The 22,606-nt window shown below is 42.4% G+C and overlaps 1 protein-coding gene across 1 annotated transcript in view; it reads right to left on the bottom strand.

The window, feature by feature from the left end:
• Positions 1 to 20,386, bottom strand: part of LOC142467778 (inter-alpha-trypsin inhibitor heavy chain H3-like) — a 63,997-nt gene extending 43,611 nt beyond the window's left edge. Inside the window, exons 1-7 of the mRNA XM_075573640.1 lie at positions 20,209 to 20,386; positions 12,702 to 12,868; positions 8,732 to 8,836; positions 6,502 to 6,664; positions 3,225 to 3,335; positions 2,998 to 3,126; positions 390 to 506 (exon numbers count right to left, since the gene is read on the bottom strand). Coding sequence (XP_075429755.1) covers positions 390 to 506; positions 2,998 to 3,126; positions 3,225 to 3,335; positions 6,502 to 6,664; positions 8,732 to 8,836; positions 12,702 to 12,868; positions 20,209 to 20,280 — 864 coding nt within the window. The 5' untranslated portion in view covers positions 20,281 to 20,386. The remainder of the gene's footprint in view (positions 1 to 389; positions 507 to 2,997; positions 3,127 to 3,224; positions 3,336 to 6,501; positions 6,665 to 8,731; positions 8,837 to 12,701; positions 12,869 to 20,208) is intronic.
• Between the last annotated feature and the right edge of the window lie 2,220 nt (positions 20,387 to 22,606).

Genomic DNA, 22,606 nt, shown 5'->3' with positions numbered 1-22,606 from the left:
GCCGCAATAAGATTAGGAAGTTTTTTTTTGTTTCCTTGAACTTTTCTAATGTTTTTACTATTGGATGTTTTTTTAAAACCGGTTTTAACTGTATTTTAGCCCACATAGTGCTTTTACATTTTCACGTATCCCATGCTATTGACTATACTGTATAATTGGTTTGTTTCCTATTTGATCTATGTAGTGGAGTCAATACTAATGACACAATATACAATTGGTGGTAATGTATGTACAGTACCTGCTGAAAGGGACTACCTTGAATTGTCTCCCTCCCCTTGTATAACAGTAAAAGTAAATTTATATATCTCTGTGGACCCCAAGTTGATTCATGCCACACCTAAACACTATCATTTTATTATATAATTCTTATCAATATTATGTAGAATTACCTGTTTTATTTTCTGCCCATGCATTGAGCCACTGCGATCGATGACAAACATTACATTCTTTGGTACCCTTTGAAGATCAGTGGGAGCAAAGTAATGCACAAAATATCCATTGACAGTCTGTGAAAAAAAACAGTATTGTGTGGATTCATTAATAAACAGCAAATCTGCCTTGTTAAAAACCTGAAGAAATTACCATAATGTATTCCGGCATAATAATATTCTGAGCATAAAAATTGCTGATAACTATAGCACATTACAGTGTTCCACCAGAAAACGCAACATATCCCATTATAATTTAGCAAATACATAGATTTCAGTGACAATATATCCCGACATGTCACTCCAGAGAGAACAATAAAGGTTGTTACACCTGTATTTTAAAAACGCTAATAAAAGTCACTCGTTAACAAGTGACTTTTAACAAGTGACTTTTATCATGCTTCTTCATATACTATTCCTAAATTCAGCTACTTACAGACATCACAGGACAATAGTCAAGTACCATTACTACAAGACACAGCAAAACCTATGACTTCAATTATTGGATAGCTTTAATAAACCAATAAAAAGTAAGTCCAAACATAAAGGAGGATTGTCAACATTACTTAAAGCAGCAGTCCAAGCTGCCTTTTTTTATATAAATAATTCCCAACCCCCTTTAATATGTGCAGCAATACAATCCCCACAATGTTAAGTAATTAGCTAAGTGTGACAGGGCTGCTTGTACATTTTTGTGTAAAGTAAAATACATATTTGTTTTCTTGCAATCAGTGCACCACTTGTGTCTGTCTTTTCTGTTTTCTTTTTGCTGTGCCCAGCTATCTTCTCTCTATTTTTCCCAAAACTTTACTAACTTCTCAATTGGTCTCTTGAAGGCTGTCAAATTAGTGCAGGAATGGTTTATTAGGTTTCACACTACATAATGTATTTTACACATGCAGGCAGTTCTAGCAGGAATTAATGGGGTTAATACGTTAATGGCCAGGTATAATACATACTGTCCCAGCCAGCTTTATTCTAAAGCTTGCCAAGTTAAATGCGGGCTAAACGGCTGACTTTTGTCCGATTTGAACGGAGTTTCCCGTGCGGCGGCGGCGGCCGCTTCAATAGATAAGCGCTAATGGCGCTTATCTATTGAAAGCGCCCGAGGCGCGGGAAGACTGGCCGAGAATAGCCGTGCGCCGTGCGCCGTTTCCCCTGTGTAATTGGCCAGACTTGGTTTAGTCCTGGAATAACCAGGTGGCTGATACTATTTAAGGAGGGATCAGTTGGCAGATCAGAGAGAAGGTGAAGGTTGCACTTCACGGCAGATGCTACGGCAAAGCTCCATTCTTGCCGGGGTCTGCTGCGCCTGTCCCCTTAAAGAGCTGTTACATGGAAATCCATCTGGTGAGCTTAAAGAAAACCTGCAATCGTATTCTAAACCAAGTCTTTCTGTTTGCTGTTTTCTTGTTTCTTCTATGTGTGATCTGGATCACAAGTACAAACTGTCAAAGGAATAAACCTGTCCAGGTTTAGCAACGAATACTTGTCTTGTCGCTGTCTGACTTACTGATGGTTTTTTTTTTCTCATGTGGACACAACCATTCACACTACGTTGCCGATCAATCCATTCTCCTGAGATCGATCTGTGAAGATTTGGCTCGGGGGTTCACTAAATGTCTTTCAGCGCAGCAGAAGAGGACCAAATATGCAAAGACCTCTGGGGAAGATCAGGTGACCAGGCAGTCACTAGATACAATTGGTGCACTGCTAGAGAGAGGGCAGGGCTCAAAAATGGGTCTGGCTGGGCCTTTCAGAAGGTAATGTGACTTTGTAAATGGTTGCTATAGAAACAAAATGCTTCTTACCTTTTATAATACATGGCTAGGGTATTCTGAAGAGCCTGCTGCTCTCCAAATCCAAACACATAAAGCATACAACACTGATTTTGAGGAATAAGGTCACCACTTTTTTTTAACAAACAATAAAACCCCAGTTATTAAACAAAACCGAAGATTGGCCTGTTACATATCAAGAAATCCCAGTATTGCTGTGGCTCGGGACCCAGAAAACATGAACTTGGGAGTGTGTATGCAAAATTCAGTGGCCCAACACTGATTAGGAAATATGGCAAAATCCTGATACCATGGACCTAATCTGGTAAATTAACAGAACCCCCCCCCCCCCCCCCACCACCACCAAGCTTTAAATAAAAAAAAACCTTAATACATTGTTTATCAAAACATTTTTTTTTCTCCTTCTAAATATTTTTTTTTTTTCGTTTTACATTTCCCATTTTTAAATAATAAAATGTAAAAAAAATACACACACACACACAAACTAAAACTCAACGGGCAGTTGGATCCCGGAGCCGAGAGGAGGGAGTGCGGGCCCCCGACTGCACGGGGGCCCAAGGTGGGCACCATGCTCACCTTGCCCAAAGGCCGGCCCTGCCTCCAGTCAACCTCGTAACGCTACATACATCCTAATCTCAGCCACAAATAGGAGACTCGGGACAACCAGTCATTCTGGCAAAGCTTGAGCGCTAGATCTTGTTTATAACTTAACGTCCCTTTCTTGTAACATCAACTTCAAATATTTGTTTACAATAAGCACCACAAATTACCTGAATATTCCCAGCTGAAAAGTTCCTCTTGACATCATATTTTATTACAAAGTCTCCATTTAAAAGTGTTTCTGCACAAGCCGGGCATGTACGCTGCTGGTCCAATGTTGGTTTGAATACAATGTGAGCCTACAAATTAGACATGATTTGTTTCAATTAGAAAAGATAGTTGTTTTCTTCAAACTCAATTTATTTCTATATTGATAAATAGATTGCAAGTGCATTACCTTGGTGTCTGTGCGATTTGTTTTAACCACATCTGTTAATTCATTGGTGATAAAGGTGCCATGAGCATTCAGGAAGCTAATTCCTTGAGGTTCAATGATGTCCACATTTATCTAAAACACAATTATGACAAGAACCTTTAACAAGAAGTGTGTGTGTGTGTGTGTGTGTGTGTGTGTGTGTGTGTGTGTGTGTGTATATATGTGTATGTAGCGGGGTACCCCCTGGCTACTAAATCTACCCAATGGGCTGGCAGTAAACCCTGGTGTTCACAGGTTTGCCAGTAGTTATTATGGGTTTTCCCCCTTCATCTTTTGGTGCTGCGCTTGAGTGACGGCAGGGGGTGGCATATCCTGTTGTGGCTCGGCCAACGGGATGTCCGCCCTCTAGCTGTACTTAAGGGCAGGACCTCCCTAAAGTGGTGTTGTCCTTCCCCATGAGGGAGGCAGGTAACGACTGGGAGCCTGAGATTGGGGCCTTCCCATGTGCTCTTCCCTCCAGGGAGGAGGAGAGTGACTAAACCTCTGCTAGGAAGGTGGGGTAGAGCTAGGACGGCTGAGGGTGCCCTAGGCCTTTAGTGACTGTCCAGGTACTATCTTTGGTGATATCTGGGAGAAGAGACTGTGATCCAGCAGGTCACTGCTGAGTACCTGTATTACTGCAATAAGAGTAGTAATAAATCCTTTCCTGTTTTGCAATATACCTCCTGCCTGGTGTGTGATCTTATTGGGGGGAGAGTTACAGTTCTACCGTGGGAGATCAACCTCCATATCCCTGGAGCCTACGGCAGATGGAGGCACTGCACTGCTAAGTATTACGTGGGGTATGGACCCCAGAAGCCTGTTCCGGTGTCCCAAGGTTACCGCAGACGACTCAGCCCTCTTGTTACCAGCAGGTATGCATCACAAATACCCAGTAATGGCCCCGATATGTGATTGGGGGGACACACTGTTTTTTATATATCTATCTCTCCCTGTACTGTATTCTTTGTGAAGTGCTGAGTACACTTTTGGTGCTATATAAATAAAGACATATAATACTATATATGTATGTGTATATATACACACACACACACCTCAAATCCTTATCTCACTGTCTAAAGTGGCAACAAGGGTGGCACTTGTGCTATTAGGTTCATCCATACTATGAGCGTACACAATAGACCTGGCTAAAGTGGGAAAGGTTCTTGAGAACATGCAAATCAGGCCAGCAGGGCAAATAGGTCCTCAACCCCCAAATATGGAACAAACACACAAGCTATGGCTCTCATTCTCTGGGGGCTGGATTGTCCCTCGCTTTTGACAGTGTTTAGGAAGAAGGCATGAAGGCCGAGGGTGCTAAGAATCCCCAGAGGTTAAATAAAAGCTGTATGCTTTAATAACTGCTGCTTCCGGTTTAAATTACTGAAATATATTCCTTCCTTTTTCTCCACTCTCTATATATTTATATATTTCATCCTTGGTATCCATACAACAGTCCTCAGGATAAATAATATCCAATCTATACAAACTAAACTCTTCTGCTGTAGATGCATTTTGTATATGATCAATTGGTAATTTAGGGAAGATGGAATAACAACTGAAATCTTTAAAGAAGCTGGGGAAGAAGTAGAGAAAATCCTTGCAAGACCCTTTACATGCTGCTTTAAGAACAGGGAAATTCCAAAACAATGGAGCAATGCCATACTGTAGTTATCTTCATCCACAAGAGAAGAAAAAGACCTCAAAAACTAAAGACCAATCAGTCTACTGCCAATCGCTTACAAGGTTCTTACGAAGATACTCACTAATTGGCTGCAACAGACCCCGACTTCAACCCAGCCTAGAGAACAAGTAGGATTTTGAAGATGGTAAAACACAATGGATCACATCCAAGTTCTACCAGAAGTGATTTCCCGAAGTATTGAATACAATCCACCACTCATCGTGGGATACGTACATTACAAAAAAGCATTTAATTCTGTCTACACCTCGACGGTTCTAAATGCATTAAGAAGATAACATGTCAAAAAAGCATACATTGACATTTTATAAAGAATATCCATGAGAATGCCACATTAACCATTAGATTACATGAAGATACAAGCAACATTCTACACCCGAAGTAACCTGAACCTCGTACCTCTTCTAATCAGGGCGGCAGATCTGGTAGTGAGCGGGATAAGCCGCTGGATAGCTCCACTGTCTGTGTGCCCGTTACTGTTACAGAGCCACCACATTGGCACACTGCCTGGCTTTCTACAGTATATAAGCCAGCATGTCCCTGTTGTCTCTGCCATTGTTTCCAGCATTCCTGTGTGATTTTATTTGACTACGCCGCCTGCCCTGACTCCAGCTTGCCTGACTACCGTCATAGGTGTTTAACACAAGATAAGGGTCAACCCGGGAGTGCGACAGTGAGGTATAATGTCACCAAAGCTTTTCACAGCAGCACGAAGAATTGATCCAGACATTGGACAGGGAAGAAAAAGAAATCAAAATCAATGGTAAATACTTGGGTCACCTACAATTTGCAGATGACATTGTTATTTTTGCCACAAACCCCAGAAGACCTCCAGCAACAAATCGGAGAACTCGCCGAAGCAAGTAAGAAAGTGGCCTCCATATAAATCTCAGCGAGACCAAAGTGATGCTCAACATATGTGTCAACTCTTCAAAGATCAAAATGAAAGCAATAGAATTAGAAGGCAAAGGTTATGTCTACCTTGGCCAAGAAGTAACATTGGCTGGGAACCTTTTGAATAGAATCAATAGGAAAAAGAAGATGGGATGGAGGGTATTTAGAAGAAACAAGACCATCTGACAAGGGATCGGCACATGAATGACTGAGGTGTTTTCGGGTGCTGAAATATATCATATTGCACAGAAATACTTAGAAATGGGACTAAATGATTGAATTTGACTATTCGAGTGACTATAATACTGAGAGCTGGAAAACTAGGACTCAACTTAATGAAACTTATGGAACACATTGTATGGGGAAATATATATATATATATATATATATATATATACTGTATATATATATAATGTGTGTGTGTGTGTGTGTGTGTGTGTGTGTGTGTGTGTGTGTGTGTGTGTGTGTGTGTGTGTGTGTGTGTGTGTGTGTGTGTGTGTGTGTGTGCGCATGCAATTCTGGGGCAAAACAAATCTGATCTCAATTAAACCTATTGTACTGCAATCAACAGTTTCTTCTTTGCTATATCTGGTGCAGATTGCACACGGGGCTTTCAGAAGCTAGTATTGCAAAGCAGAGCTAGAAGATGCACGTTGTACTCACCTGAAAGTTTTGCACAAGCTGTTTAGGTCTAACTCTCAAATACAATTCATAATTTCCAAGATAACGCTTCAATAGCTCTTCATAAGTCAACTTAAATGTGACTGTGGCACCGGCCGCAACATTCACCGAAACTTTAAAGTTTTCCATTTTTCTTCCCGTAGATCTATGTTTATTCCAAAATCGTATTAGTACAATAACACTCGGTAAGTTATGATAAACTGGCCTATAATTTATGGCAGCTGTCTCATCAAATAATAATAATGTAATAAACAGCTACTGTACATAAAATTTCAAACTTTATATGTGTGCACACTTACTGTATGTAGAAGAAGACAACGGTGTCTGTCGCACTCAGGAACAGAATTTCATAGTCACAAAGACATTATATAAACTTTTTTATTGCAGAACAAAATGCCCCGAACCATTGCGCATTTTTTCTGCCATAAAATAGTTTCTATAAGGTCAGTATGACTATGAAGCATCTGGTCAACGGATCATCTATCCATCCCTGGAAGCAGCATCTTCTCTGGTGGGACCGTGTGGTGCTGTCCCCGGTGTTTCCAGCGGATCAAGCTCTCACGTGGATAGCTCGCTGGTTTAGGAGATGTGAGGAGCGTCATTAAAAGTAACTCCACTGCCTGATGCAAGTATATACCTTGTATATCCATCAGGCAGTGGAGTTACGTTCAGCAACGCTCCTCACATCGGCTAAACCAGCGATCCACGCCCTCCCAGATGTCATTGAATCAGGAACCCAGAGGTATCCATATATGAGATGCAATCAAAGGAAACGCCGGAGATCACACCATGTGGGCCCACTAGAGAAGTAGTCTAGGACATTTGGCTGTGGCCAAAATGCCACCAGCGCTCCACCATCACGCATTTCACCGCCGAGACATTTCTTTGCACTCCAAAAATGTCCAACGTGCACGGCCCCAATATCCGCACGGGACATTTTGAAGATGGCGCATCGAAGCGGGCTGTCTAGGCAGTGTAGCGGTCCCGCGTGGGACATTTAAACATGTGCTTATTGGAGCTGGTGTGTTGAGCAGTCGTCGGGTGCCGTGCCCGGGAGCGCACGCTCTGCAGAGCGGGTGGATGGGCGCGGGAGTGTGCGCGGTGGACATTTTTGGTGCGCCAGATGTCCCGCTGGTAGCTGGAACCTCCTTATCATCAGGTTGTATCCAAGTTGAGCTTGCGGGAGTTAATAATTCCATCCAACCTTCAACCTCGCTCTATGGAATGAGCATTGGAGGCAGCAGGAAGTATTGAGGATCTGGAGGCTATTGCCTGTTTGTTGGAGAGTGAATTTCTCTTAGGGCCACCTTTTGTCAGCAGCTATTTCCTCTGTGTCATTCACCTCTGGTGATTCTGTCTGTTTAGTGTATAGGGTCTAAAAGTGTAGCCTTAAAGTATTCATCTGTCTGCTTGATACAGACAACATGGATATTCAAATCAGCAGTGCTGTGTCTTTATCATCGGAGTCCGGTGTCTCATTTTGATTTTCATCTGACGCTTGCATTGGCTATTTAGTGGATTAATTACTGATTTTATTTATGAGAAAAAGGGAACTTTAGTTGCATAGAATTTCGCAAAAACAATAGCAAAAATCACAGCAATCACCCAAACATACATAGTTACAGCATCAATTAATACATTGCTTTTTGGAAAGCTGCAAATATCCAAACTTTAGTCCTTTCAAGCACACTTTTTGCCCCCTTTCATGTGTTGCAGCTTAGCATAGTGTGTTTTGATGCATTGCTTTTGATTCAGTTGCATCTAATGTAAGAAACCCATTTTTATATCTGGTGCAGAATATTAGAAGCCAAACTCTTCTGCCACCTTAAAGTTGGTTGATTTTTTGATGCGGATTGAATGGAAACTGTGCATCATGTAATTTCACCTTAACTTCTCCCTTCGACATTATCCAAAGTGCAAGATGACAGATACTGTATGGGTCAAAAAGTAGACCAAAGGGCATGATTAATAAACTCATATTGGTGCAGGTGAAAATGCGGTAAAATTGCTTTTCTACAGATGTAACCAATATTACGCATCCATCATCACGCGGTAATGTGATACCACTGGCGCAAGTTTTAATACCCTATCGTGCAATTTGCAATTGAATTAAATTCTAAGGAGCCGCAAGTTTTAAAATCCATGATTTTGGTGCATTATTGGGCACATTAACTGGTAGAATATTACTAGATAGGAGATAGATAACACTTACTGAACCAGACCGGCACTTTGACCCTTTGAAACGGCTTTTTGATACTGTTGCTTTGCTTCAGCCTTTTCCTTCACTGTACCAACACTTGTGACACCGTTAACAGTCCTAAAATACAAGAATATACAGTATTACAGTGTGGGAATTGGGGCCCAGCTGTTCTGCCTAGCATAATTTTTTATATCCCACTAACGACGAGATCCACTAAGCTTGGATAAGTCACGGCTCATATCGCTGTGTTATCTAAATCAGTAACCGACATGACTTTCTCGGAGGTTAACGCATACCCATTATCAAAAATAGAGATACCAACTATTCTCTAGCAAGAAGCACACTATTGGTGCACTACTGGTGTGCTTCTTGCTAGAGAATAGTTGGCTTCCCCAACCATATCTCTATTTTTGATAATTTTTCAATGCAGCACACAGGTAGCACCAACAACCACTCTAGGCATTAGGGCAAATCCAAATGTACATTCGTTTGATTGCATTACTTAATAATGAGCGGTGTATCCTCTTTTGAAGTTATAGTAACGCATATCCATAAAGCTAATTATATGCAATGACTGGAAAACATCTCATTAGCGTAGGCCTAATGTCGTCGTTGTAGCGCAAAACATTGTGTTAGCTTCCAAAACCGTGGTGTTAAGTGTGTTTTACCTAAAGGTGGCGTTATCCTGACCCTGAAATATGGCTTTTACAGGAGAGTAGAAGAGAGAGAGACGTATTTTAGTAAAGTAGCCATTGACTTATATACTTCTCTTAATACACCCGAGATACCTGGGAAATATGCTAATGTGGCTATTCAACTGATTGGAATTAGCACATTTTCCAGGTATCTCAGCTGTGTTCAGGTTTGTTCACAAATATATTCCCACATTTTGTACAAAGGTGTGTTTAGGGAGGTAGATAGGGAGGTAGATAAATCAATGGTTACTCTAGTAAATTTCTCTTCCATTTCTCCCTTTCTAACTTGACTCGCACTCACTCTCACACCCCAGGTCTCTCTCTCGAATATGATAGCACACAGTTAAGGATGCATTAAGTTTCAGTTACATAAATACAATAATTCACTGTGCGTTACACTGCTTCTTACTGCTAATCAATCACACACTGTCAATTTCTTTTCATATCTGTGTATCTGCAAACTGACAGATAAAATGTGTCCTGGATCCTCTCTGCTTTTTTCTGAGGCAGCCATTGCTCCTCAGTGGGATTTGCAACCCATGTATCTTTCTCTCCCTGCTTTGCCAGTTGCCTAGCAACTACAGCACAGACCCCTGTTGGTTTCTCCGAGCAAGCCTGTGAAGTTATAGTGCAAAGCCCTATGATCCCACCGCTGCCACCAGTAAATATGCCTGTCACGGTAGGGCAGGCCAAATATACCTTTATATTTAAGGGATCAGTCACAAGGCAAAACAAGCAGTAAAATAAATTGCGGTTTATTCGGATAAGACCTCGGAAACACACAGAAATACAAGAAACAGAGAATATACACACTTACGGGGGTCCGGGGAAGGAGATCTACCCTTTCCTAGTTGCAAGGCGCCTGCTTCCACAAAGGCTTACCTTGATAGGACCCTGGTTCTGGGCTCCTGGACCGAAATCCAGCCTGCTGGCTAGGCCTCCCCATGATTCCCTATGTGAATAGCTCTTTCACAGAAGCACCTTTGAGAGACTCGCCAGCAGCTGCTTGTCTTCCAATTTCCAACAGAAAAAAGAGAGCTGCTTTTACTGCACGCTCTTATATAGGCTGGATTCCTATCTAAATCATTGAGGAATGTAATAGCCAATTACAGCAGAGATTGAAATTACGCATTCACTGATGGGAGGGATAAATTCAAAACTTGCCAATGGAAAACATGCTTATGAGTTTTGACATACAGGGCCGTTTTTCCCTGGCTCCGCGGTGTCAACGTAAAACAAAGACTTCCTAATCTGAATATCCTGCTCACCAAATGTTTTCTCCTCTCTGCGATTCCTCTCCTCTTTGAACTATGGATTCTATGCAAACTAGCTAGCATCTTGACCATATGCCGGTGCTTTCTGTATAGAACCTTATAGTAAACACTAAAACACAATATAAAGTACACTTCCTTACAGAATATACTTTGGGGGACCTTATACTTATAAGGGAAATAAATTGGGGAGATTTGGGCTTGGAATCCCTATCTGAGCTGGGGCATCGAGATGCTAATTCACATGCTAATTCACACTGCCTTTTGTCACTAACCTGAGTTTAAGTCACAGGACAAATACAATGCAATGCAGTTTTAAAAAACAGAGAACCAACATTTAGACACAAGAGCTGGCACTCCACCATCTGCACCTATCATGTGGGGTTCTAAAACCTTCTCTTCTCTAAGACACCAGCTAAGAATACCTTGCTACCTTCCCCCCCTTTTCCCTCATGTTCCAGAAGTCCCTGCCCTGCAGCTATTTCTCATAAGAAGCCACCCATACAAAGCAATCCACTTATAAGCTTGCACGGGCAGTTGCGGGCCCATGAGGCAAAGGGAATACACAGAGAATGCATTAACTAGCCAACTGGTCTTACACAGTTAACCCCACATACACAGTGCCTAGCTTATACCCTATGGGGGACAGTATAACAGAGGAACAAAATTACAAGCAACACAGTAAGGTACAATATTAGACCCAAGAGCTGACACTCTCAGCCCTTACCATATGGTTTATAGGGCAGCCAGCCGGGCTCCACCTTTATTAATGAAGGCCGGCTATGCCTACCGCCACACCTTGATTGTATGGTTAGTCCGGACTATATCATGTTTGTACAGACTACCTCACTTCCTTTTGGATCCAGCAGTCTGTGAGTACACACCTCTTACTGCCTCTCCTATACAAGGTATTATTCATTTACCTCTTCCCCACATATTCCACTCACCCACAGTTCCCCTCATCTGTTATTGTTTGTTTTGCAATAAAAGAATAGAAAGAAAAGAAGGACTCTGTGTATATAAAGGGAGGTAGTTAACGTGCCTGACCCTACCCCTTTGTTACAAGGGGGTAGAGGGCCAGAACAAACCATGTAAGAGGGTTTTTCATTATAACACAAAGGTGGTATGCTGAAAAATTAGGTGCTAAAGATATTACCTCCACCTTTATCTATTGACCCACACAACCATCTCCCATTGGTCAGTGGTATATCGTAACATCTCCCATCGGTCAGTGGTGTACAGTCCCAAGTCCAACACAAACATTTCTCATCAGTCAGTGGTGTACAGTGGAGACCAACACAAACATCTCCCATTGGTCAGTGGTCAGTAGTTAATAGTGTACAGTACCAAGACAATTTGGAGCACATTTGACACAAATTGCAAAAAATAGCACCATATTCACCAACTAGACTTTAATAAATATATATTACAGTATTTAAGCATGTTACTTTAATAAATTGATCTTTTCATTCCGCTGACCCTGCTCTCTGTCTTTTGTGCGCTGTACTATCACATTTTGGATATCTTTGGACTCAACAACGGCTGCACGCTTTACCAGGGAGAGACAGATCAGAGAGAAAACAGTGAGTACTCAAAACTCCATTAAGGAGGACTATCCCAATGAAGCTGTGAGGGGTGGATTATTCTCACAACCCACTACCTTCAGGGAATACTTGTCCCCTACTCAAAACAACTTTATGACAACTTTATAAGATTTTATGAGACTTCTCCCTGACTTTTATTATCAACACCACTGTGGAATCCTATCCCCTGTATTTCTGTGTCTCCACAATAGTAATCATATATAGTATAATTATGAGATCCAGTACTTGAGCGCCAAGACCACTATTTTTGCACAGTTCTTTTAATAAATATTACCCTGTCACAGCTGCAGTGGGAAATCAGACTTCGTACCACTACGTTCTTGTTGCATTGTGACCACTCGATGAACTTAAAATACTTTTGCTTCTTGTACAAATAAATAATCTCAGTACTGTGCATATTTTACAAACTCACATGCTGAAGTTGGCAATAAATGCTGTTTTAGGCAGTTCCACATCAAAAATGGCTTCCCGAGAAGTATTCAGTGGATTTCTGACTTCTGTGGTTATGACAGCATGAGCAAAACGGGATGTTACTTTGCAATCAATGTGCAAACTATGGATGTCCATCGATGTATCTTCCTAAAGAAAAACAAAATATTAACTATATACTGTAATTGCAGCTTGTTGAGGAAGTTCATTTTTAGTCAAAATTAGTTCAATCAAATATATAGTAGGAAATGTATCAACACTTTTGTTGTTTGTTACTGTATACATTTTACAGATCTAACAACCAATATTGCTCCTGAAGGCTCATTGTAGTGGGAGGGACACAAGTAGGGTTACCACGTGGCTTATCCTAAAATACTGGACATAATGCTGAAAGGTGCGATGCGCTTGAGAGACACACCTCTACGCTCCATGCTGTTTCCTCCTCCTCCTTAGCCCCACTCGCAGGCTCCTGACACCTCCTCCTGACTGGCTGCATTGCCCAGCAGCAGCCAATCCGTAAGGAGATAGCTGCCCAGCCCACTAGTAACAGCCACGCTCTCCCCCTGCACAGAGAAATCCTGCGCCCCCCCCCCCAAGCCGGTCAGCTCATTATGTCCAGAGAGGTAATACCGGACGGACACACACATGTCCAGTATTACAGTACCTCTCATATTTTTTACTGGACAGAGAGTCCAAATACAGGACAGTCGGGTTCAAAACTGGATACCTGGCAACCCTACACACAAGTGAGAGCAATCTATTTGAATACAGGGCTCATGAACAAGGGGTATGGCTAATGCGTTATTGCACCCACTGGGAGATTCCTCTATTGAGCCTATCTATTTTTTTAAATGAGTACAATATATATTTGTATTCTTTTTTTTTATTTTTATAAAAAAAATATGTACCTCTCTTTTTTTAATGATTGATGGCTTGATTTCTTCCATGTATATGTGAGAGCAGAACTCTATATGGTTTTTACTGGGTCTGATCTGCTACGCTATATGGCCCAGATCTACAAACTGGTGTTAAACTTGAACACGCCTCAGCTCGGGTTCATATGCATGGGAGTAAAAGCATGCTAACATTTATCCCTCTTTTGTGGATCTGTGGCTATTTTTTTCTGTTCTGATTGTACCATCCCAGTTTTGGAAAGCCAATTTCCCGCTCTCAGCCCATTACAGCTGGGACCACTTACTGAAGCCTCCCATTTGTATGATAAATGAAAAGTAATCCCATTTAAAGCAATGTTTTTTCCTCTGATAGATCTGGTGCATGACGCTTGCATTGGTTTTGTCAGTTTTTAATCCAGGTGACTAAAGACCTCTGACCATGGTAGCTCTTCGGGGCATGGAATCCCTTTTTCCCCAATAATGTATTTTTATGTTTGATGCTTGTCATGATAATGTCATGAGATATTATGTATTTTAAACCATCTGGTGCTTCAGGGGTTAAAAAAGTACAACTTGGGTTTATAAAAGGCCATATATTGGGTTGTGACAGGTCGAGGCTTGTCACGGGTGGGTGCTGCATTTCAAATGGAACTTCACTGGTGGGTTATCCTGTATGACAGTGATTCCCAACCTTTTTTGTTTGGAGGAACCCTTTAAGTATTTTGTAAAATTTCAGGGAACCCCTATCTGGATGACATGTTTGACAGGGGTAAATCACAAAATAGACGTGTAAAGCAGTGGGGGTAATAAATAATAATTAACTCATACTTTTGAATAAACAATGTGTATATATTTTGTAATGATTTTGGTTTAAACATCACCCCCCCCCCCGCTGCATCTCACATCATCCCCCATTGATCAATCGATCTCTCTCCCCCTCTCTCCTCTCCCCCTTCTCTCTCTTCTCCCTTTCTTCCTCCTTCTCTCTCTCCTTCTCCCTCCTCTCCCCCTCTCCCCCTCCTTCTATCCTCTTCCTTTCTCCCTCCTTCTCTCTCCTCTGCCTCTCTCCCTCCTTCTATTCCCTGTCCCTCCTCTCCCCCTTCTCCTCTCCCCCTTCTGTCTCCTCTTCCTTTATCACTCTCTCCCACTCCCTCTCTCCCACTCCCTCTCTCTCCTCTACATCTCTCTCCTCCCCCTCCTCTCTCCCTCCCTCCTTCTCTCTCCCCTCTCTCCTCTCCCCTCTCTCTCTCTGAAGCGATGGAGGGGGGCTGGTCCAGTAATAAAGGGGTTACACCCCAACTGGCCACCCCTACCATCGTAAGGGAGGCAAGGGGTTAACTGTAATAATGTTTATTTCTGTTTCTATGCCCCTGCCCCAGTACAAAATGTATGACACCCATTACATGTGTATTTCTCCCCTTACAGTGTATGCACCAAACACATACACTAGGATCAGGTCGGGAGGGAAAGGGTTAATTGTGTTTACATGTTTATGGCCCTTTGTTCCCCTTCCCGGCTTTTCAATCCCCATTTGCAGCCTGTCCCATAGGTCGCCATTGGAGCTCCATGAAAGCCTATGGAGATTTCAAGGGTTTTGGCCCGATATCGAAGAAGACCAGCAGGTGGCGCCCGAGAGGATGAGCAGAACTTCTCCATTGAAATGAATGGCATAATGTCTTTCAATGGGGATTCCTTGAGTCCGCTCTCCAAGAACGAGTTGGCTGCCGGCCAAACCGCAACTTCCGAAAGCGGGTACAATTTCAATGAAAGAGCAATTGATCGCTAATGTGCCGTGGGATCTTGGTCACGGCCAAGTTCAACCGTATTAAAATTGTAACTCCGGCCATATGGCAGGTAGCGGTCCCATTCTTTTTGCCCCTAGCTCAGGGGAAACCCCTTACTCGACCCCAACCGGGTCCGACGGTCGATGGCCACAAGAAAGGGTTGCGGTCGCCACGAGGGTCTCAGCCATTGACCATGGTGGAGGAAAGCCGGGAGGTGGTGAAAACCCCAAGTGTAAAACTGTATAAACTGGGAACCATTATCTCCGGTTCGGTAAGAACTAGAGGGCTGGGATTTGGCCACCATGCAGTCACCGCTCCGGCATGATTGCATGGCAATTTCCAACCCTCTCCGATCAACCCAACGGAGTATGGTTAAATGTTTAAATTGTGTTTCTGCCATTGACTCCAATGGCGGAGAAATGCAAGCTGTGCAACATGCGGTTTTAAAGTCCATTATTGTATCTCCGGTTCGGTGGGTCCCAGCGAGCTGAATCTTGGCCACAATGTAGAGTCCCCTCCGGCATGAGGGTCTGGCAAATTTTAGCCCGCTCGGCCCAATCGAACAGAATATTTTAATATATATGTATTATTGTGAGTTTACTGTCTTTCATGCCTAGTATAAAGCCCGCGAAAGCTACTGGCCCATCCAGTATGTTAATGGTCAGGGGGCGACAGTCCCCTGATCAAAGGCTCCCCCACCCTGATTAAGTATTCTAGGGCGGAGAGGAGCAGGACGTGGGTACTTATAGTAAGTGCCATACTTCACACCTCTGAACAGAGTTTCCTGGCCCAGATCCCCAAAAGGTAGACTTTAAGTCGCCAGCTTATTAGAGTGGAGTACTGAAAATGGGTCTCTGGCCAGAGTGATGTGCACATGTGCCAGCTACCTGGGGGCAGGTACCAAAGTGCTTCCCACGTTAGCTGGCAAAAGGTAATTGGGTGCAGATAATTGTTAACCAATACCTGGGACCCAATGTTAGGCATAGAGCCCAAATCCCATATAACCGATTGCAAGCTCTATGCCCAGTGTTCTTCGTGATTTTACCTGACTGATACCTGATACCTGATGAACTGCTAACCTGAACCCTAGTTATTTAATTGTCCCTTCCCTAAGTGTATATATTCCGTTTGTTATTTGTCCAACCTTGTGTGTCCACCTATTTTTAAAGAATAAAATCTCTTTATTTCAGTCGTATTCAATTCAACCCAGTTATTTGGTGTATATTATAACCCTGTAAGCTATCATGACTCTCTCCTCTCTCCTCTCCTCTCCCCCTCTCTCCCCTCTATCTCTCTCTCCTCATCTCTCCTCCTCTCTTCCTCCTTCTCTCTCCTGTCCCTCCTCTGTCCTCTCTCCCCTTCCCCTCTCTCCCTCCTCTGCCCCTCTCTCCTCTCCCTCCTTCTCTCTCCTCTTCTCTTCTCCCTCTACCTCTCCCTCATCTCCCCATCCTCTCCTCTCCCCCTCCTCCCCCTCTCACACACACACACTCGGTCTGACACACACACACACACAAGCAACGTTGAGCAAAAGAAGCAGCATCTCTTCCCCCTCCCCCCCCCCCCCCCCCGTAGCTCAGCTTGGGAAGAAGTGCAGCGCCACTGCAAGCGGCAAGGATCCAGGCGACTTCCAGTTTGTAGAACAAAACTTTATTTCACCTTCACACACACAAGAACCAGGCTACACCTTGATCTCCCCCTCAACACGTTTCACGCTATGGAACAGTGCTTCGTTCTGACATCACACACTATGTTTAAGAGATAATAAGGGACCTATATTAATTTGTCACTTACATTTAGGTTTAAGATGGTCATATTTAGTCTTGCCACGTCCGCATTGAGTGCCTGTATGTATTAATGTGACTGACGCGTGTAAGTATGAGTTAAGGAAAGTTATGAGTAGATTTAGATATTAAAAAGGAGTTCAAACGTCATTCGGTGGGAGGTTTTTTACTCTGTCATAAAACTGTCAATCTCACAGCTGATTTACAACAAGGGCTGGGTTCATGTTGTTGCAATGGGGAAAATTGTCCTTAAAGTCTGGCAAAGATTATGAAAAAGCAGATCTCACAATAGGAGTGTTTTGGATAAAACACATGAATCTCATATTCCTGAACCGGTGCCCTCTCTGAGGAAAACAAATGACATAAGGTGATATATCATTTTCTTTTATGTTTTATATTCTTTTTATTTTGAGAAACTGTTCTGCATTTATTTGTAATTATATGTTTTCGTAATCCCTTTTTCGGTAACAAACACTGTATTTTTATATATATTAAAACATTTAATAAGTAATGCTTTGGGCTCTGAATGAACTGTTGCACGCTCTAGAGAGAGTATTTACGTTTTCCGACACATTTTGCTACAACGGATTTGTGGTGTGTTAAAGTGCATATTTTTTTTCTATAATAAACAGGGACCTGGGGCTCGCGCAAATATTAATTTGACATCTCTTATTTGCATACACCAGGTGGTGGCAGTGTATAGATATAATTGCAATTGAGTAAGAGGTTAATATTAACTCATTGGAGGTACCTTGCGCAGGCAAAAGGTGAGTTGGCTAGTGTAGCCGTGTGTATTAACCTGGTTGCATATCTAAGTCACGTGCTCACTTGTGTGCTGTTCGTGACGGTGGTATATTGGGACGAATTATGGGGAGATGCTAACTAATTTGAGGGACCTTTGCAAAGGTGAAAAGTGGGGGCACTTGCGAGCTTTGTATTAACCCTTGTCCTGCACAGGAAATATTGTCCAATTGAGGGACCGCCATGGAGGTGAAAAGTGGGAGCGCTTCCGAGCGTGAGTATTAACACTTGTCCTGTATGCAGGTAGCATGCTCGCAGGGGTGCCCTACGTGACAATGCTCTTTCATTCCCCAATATATTTGCTAGATTTAGTGAAGATGTTGAGGAAGAAAGTACAGGCAGGAATGGTAAGGCTGGGGAAGACTGATTCCTCAAGCATTATAATACAGGAACAAGTCCTAACGCTTCAGATTAATGTAGGGAAAAAAACAATGGTGCATACTCATCAACAAGCTGGCTACAGCTTGAAGAATAAATTCAGTACATGGAGTAAAGAGGCTGCAACACCTATATTCCGCGATTCTCGTGCTGCAATCTACGTGTTTATTTTGAAGAGCATCTTGACATGCTACTCTTTGTCCTACACCAAGCCCTTTGTCAACCATTGTGATACAATCAAGTGCACGGTTAAATGCATAACACACAAAATGGTTCAATTACTCTTAAATCAACTGCACAAAAAGGCAGCTATGGAACATGCCTCAGATCAAAATACCCCCTATGTAGAAATACACCCCTCAAAGCATTCAAACAGTGTCACCTACAGTTAAAAAGTATATCTATTAATAATAATTAAGTGCATATCATGTATATCTCAAATTATAATATTTGTCTTTCATATCAAAAAGCATAATAAAAAGTATAGAGATGTAGCAAGATTATTTTGATCACCGGGGCAAGCCACAGGAAGATGACTGTCCTGGTTCCAGAGGATTACCGATCCGGAACCGTGGACCACCCTCAGCAACTTCGCGGAAGTTCTATGTCTGGAGTCGCGGCTCTAAGCTTTATCAGCCCTGGCTCCAGAGAAAGTAAGGATACCACCAGGCTGGGAGCGTGCGTGCTGGTGCCCGGGCGCCGTAACGTCATGCATTCTGCTTGGCCGTGTGATTCCTGGCCAGCTAGTCACGCGCGTGTGGGGGCGTGTCGGGGGGCACAGCCATGACATCACGGAGCTGGTTTGTCGTCATTGGGCGAACCACTCATGTGACACACCAGCGAATTAACTTGTCTCTGCAAGCAGCTGAGCGCCGTGCACTCACTGGCACACTGGCCACGCATTGTAGCAATGTGTTTCATTGCGTCGGGTGCGATGGCGCGTGCCCGCTCAGCATCACCCTGGCCGCAGCCTTAGTCTTGCAATATCTGTTTATCTATGCATGCGTATATGTCCCAAATGACAATATTGAAATAACATACTTTGGCCTATATCCTCAGAAGTGCATTACATTTTTAGCGTTGCGTTCTATCCATTTTACGTATCGATATACCAGGTTTGCATTAAGATAGTCTCGTGTTAACGCCAAAAATATCGAATCGATACATTGTAATGGACGTTTTGCTTACTTATATACAAATCATATGGTAATGAGCAGTTTGCCTAACAACGGAGATTCTCAGTGAGCGCCATATTTAAGACCTTCGAAAAGTTGGTGTTGTCCCCATCCAGACCCTAATTATCATTGAGTTATTTCTGAAACCCACCTAAATGCAATTTATTGGGTATACTTAACCCTTTTGTTACTAAAAGTTACACGTGTCATATAAAGATATATATTAGGGATCATATACATGTCTGAAAAACATAGTAAAGTATGGTTTTTAGTGATTTAAGTGATTTGTGTGAGCTAATATGGTATATAATGCAATAATGACTGTATTAAGTATGGGTGTACAATAATGTATATCCATACATAGTTACATAGTAGATGAGGTTGAAAAAAAGACATGTCCATCAAGTTCAACCTATGCTAAATTTAGAAGCCACGTTATCACATATTTGTATTTACAGTATCTTGATCCAGAAGACAGCAAACAAAAAACCCCAGTGACACATCATCTAATGATATCTCGTACAGTACGTGTAAAAATGTCATAAATTCAACGCACATTTTCTCAAGGTTTGTCTTACTTTTTAGTACTGAAACGTTAGTGCATAAGCCCTTTAGATAAATAATCCTCCAGAAGCTCACAATGGTCATATCACAATGTTACAAATAGTGTACACATACCTGCAAGCCATGACTTGAATGAAGAACACACAGACTTACAGATGCTACAACAAGCATATTATACCACTTCATGGTCTCCAATGTGAAATGACAAAATAATGTACTTTTGGCCAATATATATTGGTCCCGGACCCATTAACAAACAGCTACCCTTTAGATTAATGTGTAACTTTTGTTCTTGGAAGTGTTTTGGGAAACACACCGGAAGGCAAAGCTGCTTTATCAAACGGATTTTAGAGCTTTTGAGTCACGAGTCTTTCGAATCAGTGTAGTTTTTGCTTTGTTGGACAGGAGCCTGACTTGACCAACTCAATGAATGTAAATTGTACTCTTGATCTCTGATCTCTGTTTACTTACACTTTAGGATCCTTTCCAAGGGCCAAACTGATTGTTGTCTTAAAAAATTTTTTTTAAAAAGCACACAAATATAAGTATTTTTAAATTACAGTATTTTGTTTAAAACTCTTAACATTTTCCTGGGGATATTGTCAGTCTTTTTTTACGGCACCCCTATATTAAGTTAAACATTTCTTTTCACCCCAATAAATTTGGTAAGTGCATATTGGGGGGGGAAAAATTAGGACAGAAAAAAAAACATTAAAAACTTCATATTCAAATGCTTACAAACAAAATAAAATTTGATTACCATGTGTATTACTACTGTGAAGCGCTATGTACATTTATGGCGCTATATAAATAAAGACATACAATACAATACAAAATGCGTCCAAAATTAAAATAATTAAATGTTGAATAAAATATCTTAATATTATTTTAAAATACTCCAACTTTTCTGTTTTTTAACGCATAAGTCATTTAGTTTTAGTATGTGTGTTAAAGACATATATACATACAGTATACACACATACTGTACATTATGTATATACACATACAATTACAGAAGTAGCACACATGCTCCTATTACCATGACACATTGCATAAGAAAATGTGTGCCAGTTTGTGACAAATATTGTGTCGGTGTTGGCACAATGCCTTGCATTACCGGGAGTAGTCATTTCTACTATATCTGTATACACACACACATTTTATATACACACATACCTTTATATATACACACATACCTTTACATACATGCACCTACATTTATATACATGCACATACATACAAATGAAGCAAGACTTGCTGCCCTCGGTGCCACGATTTGGAGTAGCTAATGCAGCTGGAACTCTCATGGTTGGGAAGACAGGAAATTTCCCAGGATTACAGCGGGGGGGCTGCTTCTGAATGGGACCCCCGCAACGTTAATCCTACCAGGCCAGCCGAAAGTCTGTAAGAGCTGTGCAGAGAGAAGCAGTCTCTCTGTGTCTCCCCGCGCAGCTCTTACAGCAATTCTCCTGCTTTTTAATATTATTGTTTTGTACATAGGATTGAAGCAGGGGGTCTCAGGAGCTGAACCCCATTAATTTCATGTCCGGAGAACCCCTGTTTCCCGAGATACAAACATCTGTAAGGGGGGACCAGTATCTCCTGCAAGTTTAAATCTCCTGTGACCGGGACATTTAAACAGAGCCGAGATACTGGCACCCCATACAGTAGGTCTGAACCTCGGGAAGCAGGGGGACCTACTTGGTTGCATGCCAAACATTTTCTCAAGATCCATTGGCTCGGTGTTAAATAGGCTGCTGCAAACTGTGACAATATAGATAAGAAGACACACGAGTTGATGCATTCCCACCGCAGATAACCGGGAGCAACCCCCTTCCAATAATACACAGGAGTTACAAGCTGCATCGAGGGACCACGATGGACACTGCAGCAGAGAAAACAGTACCCAAAAAAGGGGATCCAGGTAGAAGGGAGGTCCAGGTGTGTGGGGGGGGGGGGTCGATGGGCAGGTACAGTTCCAGGCCAGCGGCAGGCAAGAGAGTGGTCAGATGAGCCAGGGTCAGCAATAAGGAATCAGCAGGGAGACAATGGTCCCAAAAAATAAGGTTGATGTACAGCAAAGAGAACGGGGTGGAGGGGGGGGGGCAGGCAACGAGGAACAAACAGGAAGAAGGTAACATCTTGCAGCAGCAAGGACATTATGCACTTCCTGGTTTATAAAGTACAAACCAGGAAGTTACTGCATGACATAAGCAATCAACCCTGGAAAACCAAAGCGGGCCAAAATGTACTAATCCTGTGTAACCAGGTGAGATCTTCTATACATATGTAGCACTGTCGTCCCCCCCTCTGGGAGATTGGGAGATTGCACAGCCTTTGCTACGTTAGTGTGGTGCACTACCTGTTTGGAGCAGGAGATCTTGAGCGGTCTGCGATGTTGTTGAGACAGGACAGGCTTTTGGGTTCTTTTACTGTAGTTCTTCTCGGGTACCCAGCACCTCCAGCTGTAGTGGGATCCAGGGTGCTCCGAATATCAGCCCCCACCCCGGCA

Source organism: Ascaphus truei, chromosome 17, assembly GCF_040206685.1.
Source record: "Ascaphus truei isolate aAscTru1 chromosome 17, aAscTru1.hap1, whole genome shotgun sequence".
NCBI lineage: Eukaryota > Metazoa > Chordata > Amphibia > Anura > Ascaphidae > Ascaphus > Ascaphus truei.
Note: the sequence above shows the minus strand (reverse complement) of the source record. Positions and strands in the feature narration are given on the sequence as shown.